The sequence below is a fragment of the Drosophila simulans genome, chromosome 3L (genome assembly GCF_016746395.2).
Source record: "Drosophila simulans strain w501 chromosome 3L, Prin_Dsim_3.1, whole genome shotgun sequence".
NCBI classification, from domain to species: Eukaryota; Metazoa; Arthropoda; class Insecta; order Diptera; family Drosophilidae; genus Drosophila; species Drosophila simulans.
Window position 1 is genome coordinate 22,326,282 of NC_052522.2, and position 21,993 is coordinate 22,348,274.

At 44.8% G+C, this 21,993-nt stretch overlaps 5 protein-coding genes across 12 annotated transcripts; 3 read left to right on the forward strand and 2 right to left on the reverse strand.

Annotated features, from left to right (window-relative positions):
- Positions 1–7,673: 7,673 nt before the first annotated feature.
- LOC6739135 (brain acid soluble protein 1) lies at positions 7,674–9,187 on the forward strand. Of its 4 annotated transcripts, none has more exons than XM_039293526.2 (3): positions 7,674–7,925; positions 8,023–8,214; positions 8,280–9,187. In XM_039293526.2, the coding sequence occupies exons 1-3, from the start codon at positions 7,847–7,849 to the stop codon at positions 9,050–9,052; spliced, it is 1,044 nt and encodes a 347-aa protein (XP_039149460.1). In that variant the 5' UTR covers positions 7,674–7,846; the 3' UTR covers positions 9,053–9,187. The 4 variants fall into 4 exon arrangements, with proteins under 4 accessions (XP_039149460.1, XP_039149461.1, XP_039149462.1 ...); XM_039293527.2 differs by having other exon boundaries at positions 8,295–9,187; XM_039293528.2 differs by having other exon boundaries at positions 8,044–8,214.
- Positions 9,188–9,975: 788 nt separating this feature from the next.
- LOC6739136 (ADP-ribosylation factor GTPase-activating protein 2) lies at positions 9,976–13,219 on the reverse strand. Of its 5 annotated transcripts, none has more exons than XM_016169072.3 (7): positions 12,857–13,218; positions 12,636–12,731; positions 12,232–12,555; positions 11,964–12,080; positions 11,716–11,871; positions 10,815–11,658; positions 9,976–10,760 (listed from the first exon to the last, which is right to left on the reverse strand). In XM_016169072.3, exons 2-7 carry the CDS (start codon positions 12,714–12,716, stop codon positions 10,615–10,617), a joined length of 1,668 nt encoding a protein of 555 aa, XP_016032982.1. In that variant the 5' UTR covers positions 12,717–12,731; positions 12,857–13,218; the 3' UTR covers positions 9,976–10,614. The 5 variants fall into 5 exon arrangements, with proteins under 5 accessions (XP_016032982.1, XP_016032984.1, XP_016032983.1 ...); XM_016169074.3 differs by having other exon boundaries at positions 12,636–12,745; XM_016169073.3 differs by having other exon boundaries at positions 11,716–11,868; positions 12,636–13,216.
- Positions 13,220–13,338: 119 nt separating this feature from the next.
- Positions 13,339–15,380, forward strand: LOC27206309 (serine/arginine repetitive matrix protein 2). The gene is made up of 2 exons (XM_016171949.3): positions 13,339–13,540; positions 13,627–15,380. The coding sequence occupies exons 1-2, from the start codon at positions 13,448–13,450 to the stop codon at positions 15,334–15,336; spliced, it is 1,803 nt and encodes a 600-aa protein (XP_016032987.1). The 5' UTR covers positions 13,339–13,447; the 3' UTR covers positions 15,337–15,380.
- Positions 15,381–16,222: 842 nt separating this feature from the next.
- On the reverse strand, positions 16,223–17,258 carry LOC6739138. Its single transcript, XM_002085895.4, has one exon. The coding sequence runs from the start codon at positions 17,086–17,088 to the stop codon at positions 16,330–16,332; it is 759 nt and encodes a 252-aa protein (XP_002085931.1). The 5' UTR covers positions 17,089–17,258; the 3' UTR covers positions 16,223–16,329.
- Positions 17,259–19,705: 2,447 nt separating this feature from the next.
- Positions 19,706–21,784, forward strand: LOC6739139 (protein maelstrom). The gene is made up of 4 exons (XM_016171950.3): positions 19,706–20,167; positions 20,222–20,447; positions 20,504–21,060; positions 21,123–21,784. The coding sequence occupies exons 1-4, from the start codon at positions 20,048–20,050 to the stop codon at positions 21,561–21,563; spliced, it is 1,344 nt and encodes a 447-aa protein (XP_016032988.2). The 5' UTR covers positions 19,706–20,047; the 3' UTR covers positions 21,564–21,784.
- Positions 21,785–21,993: the final 209 nt, after the last annotated feature.

Sequence of the window (21,993 nt, forward strand, 5' to 3'; positions counted from 1 at the left end):
GAAACTTACCAACTTTTTTTATATTTATTTATTTAGTGAAGAATCCGTACATCATAATATTGTATCTTAACATCACAGGGTGAAGAAAAATTCTTAAAAATTACCAAACACTATATCAAAATAAGTAAAGTAGTTAATTACCATCTAATTTCACTTTCCAAGACTGTCAGATATTCAGTCCCCTCATATAGTGGCAGTGCGAGGTACAAATTTCGAAATGAATCAGCAAAGCAGATAACTAAATTTAAAAAAAAAAACCTTTTTGCAAGAGAGTGGGCGTGCCAGATTTTGTTCAAAAATAGTAAAATCAAAAATATATATTTAAACCATTTCAAGAATTGTAGGCATGGCAAGTTTAGAGCGCACTAAGGTAATTTTGGTAACAAGACTTTGCCATATGGAATTTTGTTTGGCATAGAAATTGGCAAAATTAAAAATTTAAATAAGCTGGAATAAGGAAGGCTATAATTAGTTTCGACTTCCTATATTTTATAGTCCCGAGGCATCGGCGCTTGCCAGAGCAACTCTGCTGGTGATCCTGATCAAGAATACATACATGTAAACTTTATAGGATTTTTTCTACATGTTACATACATACTTTCTAAACCCTCTAAAAAACTTAATTTGGAGAAAAGAAATTCATAATTATTATTTATATTATTATAAACAAACTTACTTCAAGAACAAAAGAAACATAAATATGTAAATGCATTCTTTTATTGTTTTCCATAGTAATCAAATATGAGCTTTTATTTTTAAATGGAATTATAAGATGAAAATAGACAGTTGCTAGGCAAAAAGGGTTGATTTCATTTCGCTTATCCAAGCTGACCAAGTGAGGGTCAGACCGCTCGAATCATCGCCCTTCTCTCGTAGTAGGAAACCGGAACCAACCGGAAGACATGTCGTGCTGCAATGGATGCCGCCACCGTTCTCAGACAATTTTTTCCAGCCAGAATCATTGGCACTGGGGCTTAGGCAACGGGCACTCCGAACTGGTCAGAGTCCTTTAGGTCTACGCCATTTCAAAGCAATTGCTACGTTTACAAAAGTGAAGCAAAGTAAGGCGGAAGTGTTTTCCTGGCTTTCTTTGCCCGACTTTGTCGGCCTTTTTGTAGTGAAAGTCTTTCTAATTGAAGTGGCTCGGACACACACCGAGCTGGTATTTTGAATTCAATGATGCGGCAGGCGGTCAACGCCTTTGACTGTCTGCACGAAGTTGGCTCCTTCGAAAGGACACCAGCCCGGCCAGCTGGTGAAAAAACCGGCGAGACCGTGCGGAAGCAACTGTGCCGTGTATGTCATTAAAATTTACTACAATCTATTTTGCTTGCTAATTGGCACTTGGCCATGTCCTGCTCAGTCGCTTTGTGCCTACCCCAAGATCCAGCTCGACTTCTTCATGGCCATAATCGTAACTTGCACCGGGCAATTAGTGCCGGCCATAGGCCAATAATGGCATGTGCAACACAATCCCGTCCAATGCTCCGTGCGCGTTTAATTACGGAACTTAGCACTTGCAGGCCTTACAGGAAGAAGACATTAGCCTAGCATAGCCCAGGAGTAGATTCCGGATCACACTTTAAGACCAGCATCCGCTTTTCACAACTCGAGTCAAAAGCGGGGCTAACGCGAACACTATAAGTCCATTTAAAATGCCCATTTGCATATGTCGAGTGCCAGCTGAGTTTACGCCTCATCTTGGCCACTTCCCGTTGGTTGGTTGGTTGGGTGGATGGTTCGCAGTGAGTTCCACCCAAGTACTCCCACTGGATTCCATTGCACTGCATCGCTAAATTGCTAATTACGTGGCTGCAACTTCCGCGACAGCAGAAGCTGCGCCCATGACTGCAGCATAATGAAATCGCGAACGGACCGTAATGTGAGTGCGACTCTTATTAGAAAATATTTACGGAGCTCTTCAAAAACACTGACTCCATTACACGAGGCAAATGGCTAATGGCACACTAAAGTGCAATATCTGCTATGATGAGGGGCACGTTTTAAAAAGGAACAGAGGGTCATGGGTCAGAAGTGTGACGTGTCAGCCCAAATCCCTCTTTGTTTATAAATCTACTCTTACAAACTCGCAATTCCCAAAAACTCACTTGCCAACTCTCCAGCTCTAAAAGATTCCTATATCGTGGCACATCTATATGATTATATCTAGAGTGTTCCAAACCAAAGACTATGAATACACAAGACTTGGATAAAATTAAATTGTGTGGGTATCAACAAGTTAGCGGATAGGTTGGTCGGATGGGATTTCTATATTCTACTTGTAAAATATATGTCAAATAATACCTTAAAGACATCAACTGCTCCCTTTCAAAGTTATTCCAAAACATATTTGTCGGTATGTTTACTTTCTTCTATGTCTGTTTGCTTAAGATCCTTACTTAATTGGGCTGCAGGATACAATTATATGAGATCACGCAAAAAGCATTCCGAACCTGAATTTTAAAGTTGTTCAATTTTTTTTGTCGAAATGTAACTTATGGCCCAAAAAAGGACTATGTTTCATTCAGATTTTATTCGCCTTACTATGTATCGTTTAATTTTATTTAGCACTAGGAAGTTTAAAATAGTTTTCTTACAATAAGACCATCGATTTATTAGTTTTGTCGGTTGATCTTTACCGAACCCAAAAATGACATTCGTAGGAAAATAAATTTTAACTAGGAAAAAATCTAGCTTCGTCAATCCGAAGCTTATATACTCTTGCAGTCAATATAAAGCAGGCAAGAGGGTATTCTATAGCCTCGAGTGCCTCGACTATCAGATATCCGCTACTCAGCTGAGAAATTTGTAAGCAAACATTTAAACATTTTTTAAAAAGAATCACGAAGAAAACCAATTTTTACTTCAGTGAGTATGGAAGTTTTGAATTTTTAAACTAACTACATTTCTTAAGCTAGAATTATAATTACTATAATTAATACATATTTTAGAATTATATACAAATAAAAATTGGGAAATATAAAATACATTTAGTGAGTCTATTTGCGTTGCAAATTTTCTTTCTCTGAAAAATATTTACATGCCACCTAGGAGACACTTTGACAATGCAATTCCGAAAGTCTGACAAGTCAGACCACCGCCCACATGTGGAAAACATTGGTGGTCACTGGATCCTCCCGATGTGCCTGGAACTGTGGGCATTTGCGGCTTTTTTAGGTAAGTTATTTGGCCTGCGGCGCAATCGCCATCCGTCCGTGGCCTCTATCGCTGGTCCGGTAACATGGACTCCCCGAGGGGCGGGACGTGCCACAACCAGCAGCAGTTGGATAGGACACTTGCCACAAAACCGATTGCGAGCGTCCCATTGTTTGTCACACTGCAGTTGTTTTGTTTTTGTGTGCGGCCGTCTCTCCGCCGGCTCACCCTGCTCCTCCTGCTCCTTCTGGGCACCCGGCCTCTTTTTCGGAACCACCTCGATTTATATATCAGGTTCACTTTCTTGGGCCTCCCACTCTCGCTGGGGGAAAAACTTTCGTAATGAGCTTCGTACGGATTTGCGGTTTCTTCCACCCATCAGGAGCTGGGAATGGAAATCGGTGTGAAGAGCCAGAACAATGGGGCAGTGTGATTGGCTTTGGAAAAGGTGCCACGTCCTGCTTGTAGATGCATATCTTGGTCCGCACTCGAAATAATTCCAGCACTGGACCCATTGTTGGTACCCAAATTATTTACACATTATCTATGTAATCCAGACCCAGGCAAAGGACGAGCTCTGGAGCCCCAGAGGACTCCCCACTCCACACGGAGCCACTCTAGCACTGGAGTCAGTCGCTGTTATTCTAATAGTTTAAGTAACCATAATATGTTGAGGACTTTTTAATAAACTTGAAACATGAGCGAGCGTGAGCCACAAGGACACCAGAGACCCGCAGGATGTGGACTAGGACCGGCTGCAGTCGGGCAAAGATTTATGCAAACCAAAATGTTGCCAAAAATTACAGTTTAATGGAGTAGACTCGAGGAGTGTGCGTGGTCCCGGTCATAATGAGCAGCGAGAACTTGCAACAAAGCCAAGTTCGCTCTAGACAAAGAGTCCTGGGGCCAGGACCAACTCCAAATGTAAGCAGAAGCAACTTCTCTAATTTCGCAGGAAATATGAAGCCATTAAAGTGCAGCAGACAAGGCTAAACATGGCAACATCTTGGCTACTGCGCCACTCACATACTTAGAGGAGGCGCCTGCGAATGGAGGAGGTCCCGGTCCACGCAAGCAGCAGGCGGACGAGGGAGCCGGGCTGCAGGATGGACTTAACACTCAGGGGCCATGTGGCCCGGCAAAACTTGTCCTCGAGAGTGTGAAAATAAATTCTGAAAAAGTCGTAGAAGTGAAAATGGCAACCGGTTTGCATGCGACAGCCGCCCCACTCCGGATTGCAGATCCTGGGCCAGCGCTAAACAGCTGTTGCACGTTTTTTCCTATTTCTACAATTTATGTCCACAGGAAATACAGAGAAGCGGTCCCCAGCGGCCATAGACCGATATATGTGCATATCTTTAATTGCCAACTCGGCCACTAGCTGCGAGAAAAATGAGCTCTGGCGAGCTAAGCGCGGCTTTCTGGGCCAGCTGGTGTCCCATGTCCGGTGTCCGTCGCTAGTTGTACTTAATCACTGCCCAGTCCAGCTGACATCTGGTGGTGCCCAGTCCTGGAAAAACGAGTGTACATGCCAGGATATATGTATACGGTTAGGTGTTGAGCTTAAATTATTTTATTTTTTGTGCTCGATTATTTTATATTACCATTTCAAACTTCACGTTCCTTACGAGTGGTTGTAACCGCAACAAATAGGTTGGTCCAGACCTTCAAAAATGAAATTGATTTCGCTAAGATCTACCACTTTATTAACCAAATACCTGGAAAGTGTGAAGTAATGTGATGTAAATATGATGTAATGTTATGTAATTGTTGTACATGCTGGCGGTCATCATCGAAGTATATTTCATATATCTATTCATCTCCTTAAAGAATAATGTTTTGTTCATTCTGAAATATCTTTGTACTTTAAAATAGTTAGTTAACAAAAGTATTTATATTCAAGAGTATCTTTAGTAGAAGTACACAATGTGTGGAGCAGCACCGATGATCATCAAACGAAAGGCTTCCACAACCATGTGGCATGAAACCCAGTATGTGAGGCGGGATACGATGACCGCGATGTCGAGCTGCCTGAAGTACGGTTCATTTTAATTTGTGTTGATTAATTGCATTGTCAAAGGGGTTAAGGCCTTCTACCATCAAGTCCGAAACAACAGAAGGCCTGCTGAAACCGCATGCCAAGTGTTAAGTGTCGGAGCCACGCTTTTAATACAATTTGCGGGCAGATTGGCGGAAAGTCGAGCGGAAAAGTCATGTATGGAGTGGTGCGGAAATGAGACGGTACTGTGGGTTTTGGAGGCATAATTAGCTGCGCTTTCGATGAATATGAAGTAGGCACCCCACTCGAGATTCGGCATCCGCCCAGTTGCCCATTCGCCCCCGACACCAAATTGCTTTTAATCAGCGCCCATTGAAATTCCGATCGCACATCGACAATAATGTCGAACATTAGGCGGTTGGTTTTTTGTGACCACTCTTCGCGTTTTGCTGTATCGAGCTATTGTATCTCACTATCTTGTGGAGCGGACATTCGGTTTAATGGTCGCTGGTGCTCCAAATTCTGAAATTAAATAGAACGTAAAAACAGCACACCAAGGATGATCCCTCAATTTGCATAAAGAGCCGAAGAGGGTATGTGATAAACAGGTGTCGAACAGGATATAAAAGTAAATTGGTTCTTATTTTGTTTTTATTTGTTTTGCTCTTCCTGGGTCCATTTTCTGTTTTCGGGTATTTTAAAATATTCATTGAAGCCAGTGGCAACTAAAGTGCTTGTGACTTCTTGATCTATGTGGACACAGAATTATATGCAAATTAAAACCTTTTCTCTTCCTATGAAAATAAATTTTCGAATAGAAATTTTTATTCCTTTATACTTTTTTTTATATGTAATAGTTTGAAGGAAGGTTCAAGATTTATTAGAAATCAAATGAATAAACGGTTTGTTGGTGGGAATTTCCTAAGCTGCAAGGGTTTTAAAAAATCATTTGCAGTTCTCAAAAAAATGTTTTTTACCTTTAGTCCTGATTAGTTTCCCTCTGTTTGTGAGTTTATTGTTTTCAATATGTGGCTAAAGCTCTAACAGACATTTTCTTGGTGAAATCTCCATCTTTAAAAACAGTAAGGCATTTGTAAGGGTATCCCTACTTCGAAATAATGTCGACCCCGTTTTTTGTTTTGCTCCAGTCGAAGTAAAGTATTGCGTATAAGTAACTCAATATAGGCCATTGCCATGCGAAGCACGCAAAATCATGAGTTTGCGTTCTAGAAAATAGGTAGAATTTTAATTGGAATATGATGACTATTGCTGTTTTTGAGCTTCTCATGTGGGTGGTCCAGCTTTCAATTATTTCTTAAAGTTTTCAAATAATTCATTCCAGTATTCTTGTCGATTCAATTATGCGATTTACGTATTAAACTATAAGGAGGCAATAAATATTTCAGTCTGTTGAGCTACTCAATCTTTTTAGCAAGCAAAAGCGAGACATATTAAGTGCAACGGATTAATATGCACATAATCCACTTAATCTGCGATTACTGAGCAGATGTCGCCACCTTTGAAGTGCCGAATATCAGAAGACGATTAAATCAGAAACTCAAAAATCGCTTATGATGAGTAATTCGAATATGCGATCCATTATATACTGTGTAGTTACCTACTTATAGCCAATGTTGCGCAACGCAATATTTTGTGTATTCCTTGTTGGAACAATGCAAATTAGTGTTAACACATAAATGAAAAATAGAATTTTAATGAATTATTTGCAATTTAATTTCATTTGCACCCGACTTATTGCCTTTAATAGAGTTAACACACACTTCTTTGAGTGGAAACCGATTATCTCTTTCAAATACTCAAATCTTAAGATTTCATATTATTTAATTTGGAAACTCAAAACACCAGGTATTCCAGCGAATCAAAAAGCATTTCCGACCTTCTGTGCCGCAGTGCGTATGATTGATGCCCCGGAGCCATCACTTCTTTCCGTGAAGTGGAGCGGGTGAATGTGCAGTAATTGACATTTAATATGCAGCTTCTGGCGCCTCCTCCAAGCTTTCGTTGACGTCACCGAGATGGTGAATCACCACTGGCGGTATCCTTTTCCCGCAGATTGATTATGCACCGCATGCCTTAGCTGTCTACTTCAATTTTCTAGGCGGCGTCTTATATCTGGGCGATAAGGCGCACACGCACCCATAAACCTCGATTCCACCCGCCTCTTGAGTCTTCGAATGACCTTAAAACTAAATTGCCAATTGCGATTTTATGGCCCACATGTGTCCCACGGCGGCGTTGATCATTTAGCCGACCCAGGTCCGATCCCTTGGCCCAGTGCCACCCCCGAAGAGGTCCACAGACCGTCGACACTTGGATGGTGCGCACTCCGCGTCATCATCCAGCGTTCGGAGTTGTCAGGCGGATGGTTCGCACGTTCCCGCGAAGATCCCCGCTGCATACTAAGCAGGGATCAGTCGCGTCTATGGGTATATCCGATTTTTTTTGAGCCTCTCATTATGCTCGATGTGCTGGCCTTTTGCCTGGCTCGTCGCGTATATAAATCTAACGCGCTGCCCCGATCAGACATCACTTCTTTGGTGGAAACTTCAGTGACAAGTTTAGCTCCTGCTGTGATCAGTGCGCCATTCCGTATCCCACAACCGAGACCCTCGCCCACCCCTAAAAGGATTTAAAACACTTGTTCCCCTCCGAAACTAAGCTCAGTCCAACATGAAGTTCTGTGCTGCCGTGGCTCTGCTACTGATCGCCGGCATCGTGGCCAGCGGAGATGCCCTGCCCGCCAGGAAAAGTGAGTTCGCCGCCCAGAGGATTACACATTCCGCTAGCACAATCACCCTCTAATCATATCATCTGCCACCCTCCATCCCTTCGTCACCATACTGAAGACCGGCAATACCTCGTTCCAGGAATGGTCTACCTCCAGCAGCCCGCAGCAGCAGAGTGGTACGGATCCGCGCCCCATCAGCGCTTCATGTATATGCAGTATGTCCAGCCCGGCCGCACCCATGCCCGTTCCACCCAGGCAGCCAGTGCCCTCGTGGCCGGAGAGACCGTAGCCACCGGAACCTACCTGAAGGGTACGTACTCCTCCCGTCCGCCTCCCAATCCCCGCCAGCACTAACCACGCCCTTCCTAACCAAAGATTGCAATCACGCAGAGTCTGATGTCAGCGCCGAGGGAGTCCCAGCTGAGGACGTCCTCGCTGCTGCCGGAGCCCACGGTGCCACCTCCGTGGCCGAGGCTTATCCCGACCAAGTGCCAGTTGTCCAGGTGGCCACCGATTCCGACGTAGCACCCCAAGCCGAGTCAGAGGCTGAACCCGAGCCCGAGGCCGCAGACGACGCCGCTAAGGTTCCACGAGACTTCAACTTCGCCGCCGAGGAGGCCTCCGTCGCCGCTGCTGCTGAGGAGGAATCAGTTCCCCTGCCCGTTGCCGAGGCCGAGCTTCCAGCCCCCGCTCCCATTGCTCCAGTGGCCGCCGTGGTGCCAGCGAACCGCTACCTGCCCGCCAAGAAGAAGGTGATCGTCGAGCTGGATCAGGAGGAGGAGGAGCCCCAGGCCGCCGCCATCGAAGACGAGGAAGAGGTAGAGAACGCTGTGGACGACGACGTTGAGGAGGACGAGGAGGAGCTGTCCGTGCCCGTGAAACCCATTATCGCCCGTCGTCCCGCAGCCAAGAAGCCCGTGAAGGCTGCTTCTCCCGCTGGCAAGCCCTCCAAGAAGCCCGCCGCCCCTCTGCCCGCTGGCACCTTTTTCCCCATCGATTTCGGGGGCACCAACGGCGGCGCCATTGCCATCGCCAACTCTTTCAGCACCGGCGAGGGCGGATCTGCTACCAGCCACGCCATCGCTTACGGCTCTCCGGAGTCCGCCGTCCGACGTGCCCGCCCCAATCCCAGCAAGTTCCGCCACTAATCCCTGAACCACATCTCGCTGGCGCCCGCAACTGCGAGGGCACCCGAATCAAATCAGTCTAAAACGATTCTCCTGTAATTATTAGCAAATTTGTCCATCTTTGAGCGCAATAAAATAAAGTTTTCTGTTTTTAAATTTTTCGATCGCATCGGGCTTTTGTCAGTGGGTGAATATCATACGTTGACCTTCCTAAGCAAAATCGTTAGCATGGATTGACTGACTAATCATCACATCTAATTGAAATAGCTTATAGTAAATTGTTAGTTATAAATGAACTATCTTCTTTTCATCGACGATAACGCCACCTAGCGGCGGTTTCTTTCATTAGTTACCAAATCATGGTCATGGAAATCCCCTAATTTTATAACACCGTGTAAAGTTAGAGACTGATTTGGGAAAGAATATATAATTAAGCCATTGAGAGATTATTATCAATGTCAATCCACTTCCACGAATGACCTGCAGCTAGTGTATATTTTTTAGGCTTGTAAACTTCTCCATCCTTTAAAATAAAAAATACACTAGAGACAGTTTGTACCGGAGAAAACGGAATATTTAGTTTTTAACAAAGGTAGGCTGTTTTTTTGAAAGGTCACTTTGTAAATTGTTTTTGTTTACGTAATGTTAATGTTTTAATACCCGCGATGTTTTTTCTTGGCAAAGTGGCATTTTAGTGAAACTTCATACTTTCAGTAACACTTCTGTTACAAGCGGTACATAAAATTATCTTTTAATGTTTCCAAAAACTTAGTATGGACGAAAAGAGAGCTCTTCAAAAAGTCTAAAGTTGACTTTTATTCATTACGCTTTCATAATTTTTGAATAGATGGAGTAACTTAGACTGGAATCACTTCTAAGAATGCTGTCATATGCGGACAAAACCCAGTGAAAATCAGTTCACAATACCCAAAACTATTTTTAAATCGGTTTTATATGCTCTAAATAGTTGTATTTATATATTGGTAACTTTTTCAATCCAGTTAAATGCCGAAGTTATAACGTTCAAGTTAAATTTAAGATGATTTTTCTAAACTCCTCAACACAGGAATGTTTGCTATGCAGTTAGTTTATTTATGTCACACTCTTTGCTTAATTTCATGATAAACGGAAAAAAATTAACAGCAGCCCAGCCGAAATGCAAATTGTAATTCCAAAACATAGGTGCACTTATGGTCCGCAATGGATAGAAACAAAGTAAAACAACCGAACCTAGAAAACAGTGCACAGACATAACCCACATGGTTACGTTCTTAATCTGAATGGTGTATATATGTATATTTAAAAGACACTACGCGTATTGTACAGCTGGCTATACTGCTTCGATTTTGTTTCAGATTCTTCTGTTTCTGCTATTTGTATACAAGAACGATATGAGGCATGCGAAGTGGTTGCTCCTCTGTAACAAGACTACGTGGCTACCGGCTTGGAATCCTTCAAAACTTTTTGCATAATCGCGACAACTAATATATAAAAACGTTAAAACTAGACTGCTCTCCGATGCCGCCGCTGCTGCTTCTCATGCTAGCGCTGCTTTGGCGGTCACCATGGGTGTTTCGCTGATATCAGTAACCGTACTTGTCTTGCCACGAGGTCATCACATCGTTGGCCAGGTTGCTCAGACGGCCGGCCACTTTGTGTACACCCTGGCGTACGCTCTCTTTTACGCTTTCCACATCCAGATCCGGTGCACTGAAGTTGACCGAAGATGCTGCAATAAATCCCATTTAGACCTCATCAGTCTAGAGCGCCTTCTTTCACTCACCCCTATTGCCCCCACTGCCACCAGGGGAGCCGTCTCCAAAATAGTCCGACGAAGATATGGCTCGCGATCCCTGGAAGCGGTTCAAGCTTGCGCTTACATCGGCCGAAGACTGTTCGCTGGCGAAGTATTGGTCGGAGCCGAAGCCCTTGGAGTTGCCGAACTTTTGCTGGGCGATCACGGGATCTGTGCTAGTTCCTCCTTTGGTGTGGGTTTGCGAGGAACCACTATTCTTCTTAACGGGCGCCGACGTTTTGGGCTTGTCATAGTCATTGCTGCCAGAAAACATGGACGTTATATTGCTGTGGCTGCCCCCAATGGGCTCAATTGTCTCGTAGCCCAGCGCATCAAGTTCAAACTTATCCAGCTTGCTGGTTCCGCCAACTGAGCTCTCCCGCTTTTCACTAGACCCTCCTCCTCCGCCGCCGCTGCTGCTATTGCCGTATAGCGAATAGTCAGTGAAGAAATTTTCGCTTTCCAATGAGGAGAGTTTCGCTTTAGGGGCGGCCGACTGCTGAATAGTCTCCATGTCGCCGAGAGCGGAGTGGGCCATGTCGGAGCCTCGCAGGTTGAAGCCCATGCCCAGCCGCTCCATCTGTTTAGCCTTGGCAGGGTCCATGGTCTTAAGCTTGGCCTCCTCGCGAGTCTTCTGCATGGAGAGTTCTTGGTAAGCCAGCCGCATGCTGGCCACCGTCTCCAGTTCCTCCTCGGCCGTCTGTGGCTTAACCACAGGTGCTGCTGCAGCTGATGTCTTCATCTCGTTGGCCGCGTTGGCGCGGGCCTCGATGTCTGCGAAGTTAGTCTTAACTTTCGTGGCTCCCAGGCCTCCCACTTTGCGAGCACCCAGCTAAAAGATAAGAAAGTTGATTAGCCAGTGCTTCACACTGCTGGCGTTGACACCTACTCCACCCTTCTTCGGCTGCACCTTTCGCGCGCCTATGGACGACGGCACTGCTGCCGGCACCACGGAATTAAGCAGATCCACGCTGGGGGCGCCACCTAGTTGCGTTTCAACGCTGATGACCGGAGCAACGGTGGGTGGGGTTGGGTTTGGATCCTGCTGAAACAATTTAAGTGTGAAGGATCAGTGAACGGCTACAAACGTAAAATCGAAAGCTGGTGCGGGTCCCCTGCGTGTAAGTGGCGCCATACCTTACTGACATTGTTGTTCTGGACGTTGAAGTCCACCTCATTGTCACACTGGGCGAAGAAGTCCTCCTCCCTAGCGGCTTCGTTGCCCTCGCTCTTGTCCGTCTGTTCCAAATGCAGCTGGTGGGTGTAATGTGTACAACATGGAGGAGTAACGGAGTCATGGGAGGAAAGGAGCAGGCGGAGCAGTGAAGCAAAGCAATCGTCAGTTAGTGGGTTTTAGTGTAAAAGAACTACATGCACATGAGCAAAACGTTTGATTAGAACTCACCTTTGTGCCATGCACCTTCATGGCCTGCTGGGCCTGGGCACACAGCTTGTCCCTGTACAGCTGGGCCGCCCGCGAGTTGTACTTGACCTGGGCGTCGGTGGTGCTGCAGTTGTGGGCGCGGAAGAACTGCGCCGCGTTCGCGTTGCCGCCCAGTTGCATCTGGCGGAGCTGCAGCCAGGTCCAGTTGGTGTCCAGGTTGGTGCTGCGCACGAAGGTCAGGTGCACACCCAAGTTGCGGTGCACGGCAGAACAGTCGATGCAAATGAAGATGCCATAGGTAACGGAGGACCAGGTGGGAGCCTTGGCAGCGCAGTCGAAGCAGGACTGCGAATGAGAGGGAAGGAGAGCAGGGAGCCCCATTAGTCAGAACCCCAAGGGCGAACTGGCGAAAGTAGGCCACTCACTTTGTTGGCTGGCTGGGCGCGCAGGCGACTGAAGACCGACTCGATCTCCTGCTTGGAGGGTCCTGCTGCTGGACTGGCCATGTCGGATGGTTCGAGCTGAAATATCTCAACTGAAACACGAGTTGGTCGACGTTGCTAGACGGCCTGCGAGGCGCTTTCTGGCGCTCTCTGCGACTTCGATTTCCGCTGGCCGAGGGAAGCCCTAGATACCAAACACAAACCTTTGCCAAATTGCTCGACTTTTCAGAACGTACGTGGACGTGTTTTCCTTTCGTCGTACTCGACGGAACGAACCACTGCGTGCTGTTAGTTCGCTCGGTGCTGTTATGCGCACTAGTGCTGGACAGCGCAGAGGTTCTCGGCGATGCCACGTTTTGCCTTGGATAAATAATTACATTTCATGAGGGGTATTCGATTACTATCGGCGATTGTTATCCGATTATTTTTCGCATTTTACGGAATAGTTTTTACAAACTAAATTATGAAATATGTTGCCCTTAGTTGGTTTCTTACAATTCTCTCTGTTTGCCAATAACGAACAGAAAAATTGAAGGCATGAAATTTGTATTTGCTAGTTCGCAAGGTCTAAAATTATTATTTCCTAAATATTTATAAAACAAAAATTGCAAAGGCAACTCTTGTTTGGGTAAAAATAAAATGTAAAATGATTTAAAAAAATCCGATAACGAATAACTTCTAGCTTCAATGGCTAGCAATTTTAAGAATGAGCTATCGAGTGTCTTCAGTTATCGAGAATAAGAAGACCAATGCTTCGCTGATAAATACAATTAATTCAAACGTATGGCAAAACAATGAGAACGCGGAGTGGCGAAACAGTAATTTTGTCTGGTATTGGTATCAACTCTGACTACGGCCTCCCAAGTGAAAAAAAGCATTCTGGCCAGGTGTGTATTTCAACCGGCGTCGGCCTGTTGAATCCCTGATCAAAAGTCACCAGTTGCCTAAACGAAATATGATTCCTCATGTATAGCCCATGAGCCACAAGGGCAGCACAGACATAGCCCACGGACTGGATATCGGAGACACCGCTAACGCACATGTGCAGGATGGAGAAGTCCTTAGCTCGAGAAGCAATGAGCACGATGGACTTCCGCAGGAAGTTTATATTAAGAGCGAGCCCTTATACGAAGATCTGTGTGAAGTCCTGGACGAGCTGGGGGAAATACTGGATGAGGAGCAGGACGATGTGTTGGATAAGAGGCAGGGCAACAATATAGATAGGGACCAGGGAGAGATTATGGATAAGGAGCAGGCTGAGTTGGATGAGGAAGAAGCGGATACGCCACCGGCGCCCTCCATCTCACTGACCGACGACGCCTCTTTATTCACCAGAAGATCCAGACCATATGCTGACGATTCTCCCTTAAGCTTTAATGGATCTTTATACGAGCATGGAGAAATTTCTTCAAGTGAGGAAGGCCAGAAAGAACCAGTTCGTGGTAAAAATTTACATGAAATTGCCTTAGTGCGATTCCGAAACAGTCCAGAACAGAGCTTAAAACGCTGCAGTATCAACGCTGGGTTCTCCTCGGAGAATAAGATAAATCGAAGGAGCAACCGCAGCACATCCAATGAAAAGAGTGCCACACAAAGACGATCGATTAGTCGCAGTCGCATCCCAAGGTGCAGAGGCAGAAGAAGGAGCAAGTCTAGGAGCCCAACTGAACCCAAGCAAAGATCGAGTCCGCCCACCCACAAAAGGCGATCCAGGCCATCTATAGACCACATCAGGTCTCGGAAGCGAAGCCACTCTAGGGACCGGATGGAGCGGCGTAGCAGACTACCATCTAGGCGCAAACATATCTCGCGGTCCCGGAGCCCAGATCGCAAAAGTCGTTCCCGATATGTACGAGATAGTCCTCTAGGCAAAGGGTCAAGACATGCGTCGCCCTGTGGTGGGAGCCGTCACAGATCACTCAGATCCCCAAGCGTTAGACGGAGGCTTGGGCCGAGGAATTCGCCAGTACGCCGCTCTCGGTATCGGTCAAGGAGCAACTCTAGGCCCATCAAACATGGTGTACAGCATCGCATAGAAAGTAGGGCTTACCTGCGTGATCGTTCAAGGAGCAGGGGCCGGTCAGCAAGCAAATCCAAATCTGTAAGAATCACACAGCGGGAGCTTTCAAAACGCGCATGCAAGTCGCGATCAAAGAGTATACACAGGCCATTAAAGACCGTGGTTTGCCGACGTTCCAGGAGCCGATCCAACAGCCCCCATACTCGCCTTCGCAGAGTTTCAAAGAGTAGCTCTCAGCCCGCACACATCCAACAGCTGAATAACACCTCACCACCTTTGCCCGCAATATCGCCGCGCCCCATTTCTCCGATGGTTACGCTTCACGATAATCGAACTAGTTATTCAAAGGAGATGATCCCGTACCTGCTTCCTACCCCAAATGTTCCACAAATTTTCTACAGGCAGACGAACTACACCCATACGGAGTATAGTGCGGAATATAGTGCCGGCAACGTTACCGGATCCTTCGGGCAGCCTTTTCCAGAGCTGGGGCCGTACGACCTGCGCCACCGCTTGTCCACGACGCGTTCACTCCATTACGTAGGGCCCAACGATTTGCGGCACCATATCCAGGGAATCTACTCGCACCAAACCGCCTTTAATGCCTACACCGAGTGGCCCTCGGTGTTTACTGAGAATTACCACCCCAGTGGTTACTACTGAAAGGCTCCCTATGGTTAAAAATAAACATTATTACTTGCAATACATTTACAACATAGTTGAGTAGCCTCTTCGACGACGGGTCAATCCAGGCTAAAAACCAAAGCCAGGCTAGACGTAAAAGATAGAACGTGTAAAGTAGCGGGCACAACACCTCATCCAAGGAGGATCCTGCAGCGGTGTCTCCCCGACACTCCTCCATGGTTTCGGCACGCAAGAATGCCAAGCGGTCGGTGCTCATACTGAAGTCACTGTCCAACCGCTCCTTCTTGTTTTCGCTCCTACCAAGACCCAAAACGCAGCGGTCGACTTGTAAGAACAGTGGATGAGCCCGCTCCTGATCGTCCTGACTTGTGGCCATGCTTTGTACGATGCTTTCATAAGACGTGTTGGAAGCTCGGTGCTTGTACCTTTCAATGGAATACTATAAACAAATAATCCCGCAAGGAGTAGTAGAACTAGTGTTGGCCAAGACACAAGCTAATAGTACCACGGCACTGTAGATAATGGGGAATAAAATGAGAACAAATTTGAAAATTGTTCCAAAGTGACCTGTTTGGCGGCGTTAGAGTGAGCGTGGCAACATGGGTCAACAAGCTTGCACTGCGTTTTTCTCTCTAGAATCCGTATGCTGAATCTCAACCTTCTAGCTTTTATATGTAGTTCCTGAGAACTCGACGTTCATACGGACAGACCGGACATGGCCGGATCGACTCGGCTATTGATCCTGATCAGGAATATACGCTTTGGTTCGAAACGCTTCCTTCTGCCTGTTACATTCTTTTCATCGAATCTAGTATACCCTTTTACTCTACGAGTAACGGGTATATCTAACCTTTAGTTCGTAACTAGGTACGTATGCAGGTACGCAGCTTAAATCATGTATGGACATACAGCCAGCAATGAAGCACAGTGGACTGTTAGACAACACTAAGGATAAGTGTTGAGCAGCAAATAACAACAAATTTTGTTATATTTGGACGTTACAAAATAATTTCACTTAATTTCTAAATCGGAATCCTGGATCCGCTGAAGCGCCGGCAGCATTGAGGCGAGTTCCGTGAGCAACATAGGGTCCCGCACAGTCCCGTCGACAATGCCGCGGACAAGCTGCTCCATTTCAACCAGAAAGCGCCAGTCTTCCGCCTGCAGGTTTCTAGACTTTCTGAAGATGAGCCGATCGGACTTAAAGCTTCTCTCGGTTCTCACACTACAGCGATGCGTGTCGACATTGCATTGCAGACACACCTTGTCCCTCATGTCCTTTTGGTCCTCCATCGGAGTATTTGGTGTTCCGTGCTTGCTGCAGATGAGGTGCCGTTGTAGGGCGCCCAGATGCGTGTAGCCTTTTTCGCAGACGGAGCACACATGCCTCCCCAAATGGCTATCCCTGATGGCTGAATGCCTCAGCCGACATCTGTGGGCCACCAGCGATGACTTCAGTTGAAACTGCTTCTGGCAGGACTCGCACGAATGGTGTCCTGTCATGTGCTTCTCCTGGTAGTGGCGGCGGAGCTTCCCGATTTGCCGAAAATCCTGTACGCCGGGTCCATGCTTGTGGTATCTGCAATCGCTGCGTGGACAGTGGAAGCAGTTGACCAACTGGTGATCCGGAACACGTAACTTGTGGGTGCATACAATATGCTTGTGGTAGCGGACAAGACTCTTGTACACCTTGCCACACCACTCGCAACAGAAGCCAAGCTCATCCACAAGTTCACCCACGGCAACGACGGTGCACCTCCTGTTCTCCATTGTGGAGCTCTTCTCTTCCCATAATAAAACTAAAATGGCGCCGAACTATCGGCAGTGTTGGGTAAATTTGTGCAAGGCCCTGCCAGTGATGGAAAATGGAAATATCTTAGGTGTAGTCATTTGATTTGTCATGCCTCAATATTAAAAATTATATAGTGCACAGGTGACAAACTTTTTAATGAAGCTATTCCTAATTATATGGGACCAAAGGCATTAGAATAACCAAATGCGTAACGGCCATACATTGGCTTTGCACTATGCAGCCACTTTTTTGGTGACGGCCAAATTAGAGTTTGCTTGCTTGTGTGAGTAAAAACAATAAGCGAGAACGTGCATGTATATGTGTGCGACCTTGTGGTAGAAGACGAATTTCGGGCCGAAATCAATTGTGCATCCAAGAAACGAATTTACATAATTGGAGTTTTGGCCAATTTCGTTGCAATATTTCAATAGGGTACAGTGAGCAGTACCCTTTTCAGTATTAACATTAAGTTCATCCATATTTCAACTTATAAATAAAATACAGTTGCGATCTGCAATTGTTATTACTTTTGTAATTTAAAACATAAATATTAAAAAAAAGGAAATTACATATTTCAAAATATATTTCATAAAAATAATAAAAGCTACATATTTAAAGGGTAATATATAAATTTTAAAATAAATAAAAAGATGCGACCTGTTTAATGCAAAATTGATTTCTTAAAGCACGACGTGCGGTCATAAGCACCTATGAATCGATGTCTACTAGACAATGTCTACTATTATTTTAAACACGTCGCAAACTGAATACTCTAATGCCAATTAATCTAATATGAAGCCATTTTTAAAATTTATTTTGTGATATTACATATGTAAATAGATATTACTATTTCTAAACTATATTCAAATAAAAATACCGTTAAGGGAATGCAAAACAAGAATATTTTGCTTGGTGCCAATTGATTAAAAATAATATAGAATATAGAAATAATATATAAAGTGAGAGGCATATTGTGTAAAATTTACAATGCATGAGCATACGTGTGCACACATACAGTAGTCGGCTGTCACTGTATGCGTAAAAAACAGCTACTGGCTGTACAGCTCGCCGCTCTCTCGCTCTTGAACAAAAATTAGAGAGAGCCTGAAGCCACTTCTAGTGCCTTTGTTAGGACCCTAAAGCACAAGTATTTTTTTTGCGGAGAATGCTTTATATCCACTTTCTAGTTCCTAAATTCTCGACGTTCACACTGAGAGGCGGGCGGCCAAAGAGATCTTGATCAATAATATTAACACTTACTTGTACCTTTTGAAAGCATCTAGTATACCTTTTACTGTGCGAATTCAAGTATGGGATGCGTTCTTGTAAAAGAAAAACAATATGAAAAAATATTCAAAAGTTTTTCAAAAATGTGGACAATATGTGGCAATATCTTAACCTTCTAACTTTTAAAGTTCCTGAGATCTCGACGTTCATACGGATAAACAGACATGGCTAGATCGACTCAGCTATTGATCCCGATCAAGAATATATATACTTTATAAAGTCGGAAAGGCTTTGCTCTGCCTGTTACAGACATTTCAACGAATATTGTATACCCAATTTACTCTACGATTAACGGGTATAATTAGTTCTTTCTAAATGATTATGCCTATGCTTATCATTTCAAAAACAACATTTTAACTAACAACCATGTGATGATTTAACCATTTTAATATTCAGCATCAATTTACCGATTCAGACAAATCGTTCATACATATGTACATACATATTATTACAATTAAAAAACGCATTTCCAAGACAGAATTTTTCATAGACCTGAAGCACATCGACTTTGAGGGTAAATTGACTTATACAAAAAACCGACCGTTGTGGTCCGCCGTATTGATTGCTCGTTAAATAAACAAATATTTCTCGATATTGCGCATCCACTCAAGCTGTAACCAAAACTCAGCCACTTGGCAGGCACTTAGCCACGTAGTAAATAAGAATTCTTTTTCCATATGTATGCACATAAGCATAAGCAAGAAGCGCTCTCGCACGGATCAAGTAAACAATCCACTAACCCGGTACATCTAAGATTTACCATTTGTTTCAGTCTTAAGCCGACATTCAATCAATAAAAACACAATGCGGATTCATTCGGAGTTTTTATTTATTTCGGCTTTGATCTTTGTTCAAATACGGATCATTTATTCGACTCAAAAAAATAACTATTTTACTATATGTACAATTCAATATGTACAATTTTTCGACTTAACTGGTTATACTGTAGTTTCACGATAGGGAATTTAGATTTAAAGAATTTTTAGTTTTGGATGCTCGACCATTTGCTTTATAAATAAGCATTATTATCTTTAATTAAGCTGCCTTTAGATACAAAAATTTAATTTAATTAAAATAATTTAAACTCTTAAGTTTTAAAGGTATACATTTAAAAAAGGTCAAAACATTTATCTTTATAAAAGTCGTTCTGCCTTTTAAGTGCAAGTTTAGTTAATTCATACGATTACAAAGCAGACGACAGATCATTTTATTAGGGTTTATTAAACCATTTTTATAAAATACCACTGGTTTTTAGCGAATACCGAATCACAAATTCATATTCCATTTTTGAAGAATCGATAGTTTTGGATTGATACTAGTGCTGAGCAACGCCGTAGCAGCCAATAATAGATATTTGAAGTCACAGCGGAATCGGCGTCTGACAAAACAACTGCTTCTCTTCATTTTCTACAGACCAGATCATTTGAAGTGAAATCAGTCCTCAGTGAGCGAAGCCAGAAGAGAAGCCACCCGCAACATTCCAGAGTAACCATTTCTGTAGGGTCGGACGGACATACAAACAACGTTCATATAAATTGCTCGCGCTGTTCATTGGTCACCGCCATTAGTCGCTACCTCGCTCGCACACGCGCTCAACACCTACCCTAAGCCGTCAAAGATACCGACCTTCTCCTTGCCACGCCCGTAAAGATGGCTCCTAAGAAGCAGAATGGGTTTATGATGTTCGTAAACGAGTGGAGGAACCGGAACGCCGAGGGCCGACGAATGACGCTGGCGGAGGCTGTTTACCACTGCGGCACCATATGGGAGGTAAGTTTCTGTCGATGCGTCGGATCTGCGCTGGAATAAGGGACGCCTTTTCAGAAAATGGACACCCAGCAGCGTGGTCCGTACAACTCAGACGCCAAGGACGCAAATGCGGCGCGCCGCGACAAAAGGGGAAGTCTCAACGGCCACGGCCAGGTGGACAAGGCCCAAAGGGAGGCCGCCGAGAGCTTGATGGACAAGGCCCAAAGGGAGGCCGCCGAGAGCTTGATGGACATGAAACGCACCACCGAGCGCCTCGTGCTAAACGCCAAGATGTCCCATGGTAGGTCACACATTTCTAAGTCATTTGGGTTCGACTAACTCCAACCGCTGCCGCAGATCTGGAGAATGCCAAGTTTGTCTTCGTTGCCTTCAACTACTTCACTAAAGCCTTGACCACCGACGTCTATGTGCCCGCCGAGTTTGCGGCATGCGAATACTCGTTGAAAGAGGGAATCCGATCCATCTACAGCACCATGATTGACCCCGGTCAGATCATTTTTGGGCAAGGTAGCGATGCCCTGCACAACTCGTCAACCACTCACGACCTGCCGCTGCCGCCCAACGCGCTGGGGGAGAAGAACATGGTCAAGCTGTACCGCAACATTCTTGACTACTTAACCAAATGCCAGGGAGAAGGCAAGACCCCAATAGTCTTTACTCCCGCCGAAAATATTGGCATGGTGAAGTCATGCTTCCGCTATTTGGAGTGCGAGGATGACTCCAGGGACGGGGGCGGAAAAATCGAGGTGTTTGATATCCAGTACTTGTTATTCATATTGAAGAAGGAGGTCATGAGTGTCGCTGGTTTGAATGATGAGAAAATTAACAAATTCGCGACGGATGCCTTTTTTAAGAATGACTTTTTCGAGTTTACCGCAGGGATTGCGTGTCAGGTAAGGTTCTGTTCCCCATTCTGACAACCCCTAGTTGACTTCCTCACTGATTACTTTTGCAGTACCACGAGGATAATGATCGAACCAAGTACTGTACCCAGAGTATGGTGACTAGATGGGCGTATACCTTTACAGACTTTATGTGCGGAGACCTGGCCATAACCGTCCAACCAGGAAAGCACATACCTGCCCAAACAAAACCCAACTATCGTATAATAAGCTCGGACGCCTCCTCACTCGACCACGAGTCCTCCTTCGACTCTTTTTATTCGCTCCCCGGGTCTCAGGTCAAGAAGGAAAGCGAACCCGAAGATTGTTCGCTTTCTAGCAGTCGGCTTTCCGTCGCATCAAGAAGCTCCTACAAGCCCAAAGACCACACTTCCTTTGCCGCAGATTTAAACGAAATGTCTGAATTCCCCAGCCTCGGCATGCGTAATTCTAGAAAGCATCACGGTTCTGCCGCTAGTGCTCAGCGGAAATGGAACGCAGGGGCTAGGAACTGACCGACGCACTCGCGTTCTATTCGGAAGGTTTCAGACAACGACTTCTGGGTAACCGGTTCTGAACCCTAAAAACTAAGCCACTTTGGTCTATTAATTGGATTTAAAAAGAATCATTCCTTACAGATTTAATTTAAAATTTTATCTTTATCTGACTAAACTGTACAAATACTACTACTTGTATTTAAAAAATAAATAAATTGGGCACAACCCACCAAAAATGAGCCATAGATTGGTCAAGGGAAAGGTCTTACACGTAGTCTCGAAAATCTCGACGTTCATATGGACAGGACAAGCATCAAGTATTTATTTATTTCAGTTACATATGCTAAATAAATATTTTTAAGACCTATTATGTGTGGGCGACAAATTCTCATTAGCTAAGTGGCGCCAAGGTCAAAATAATCGATGTTTATGGTATTCCATGAAAATG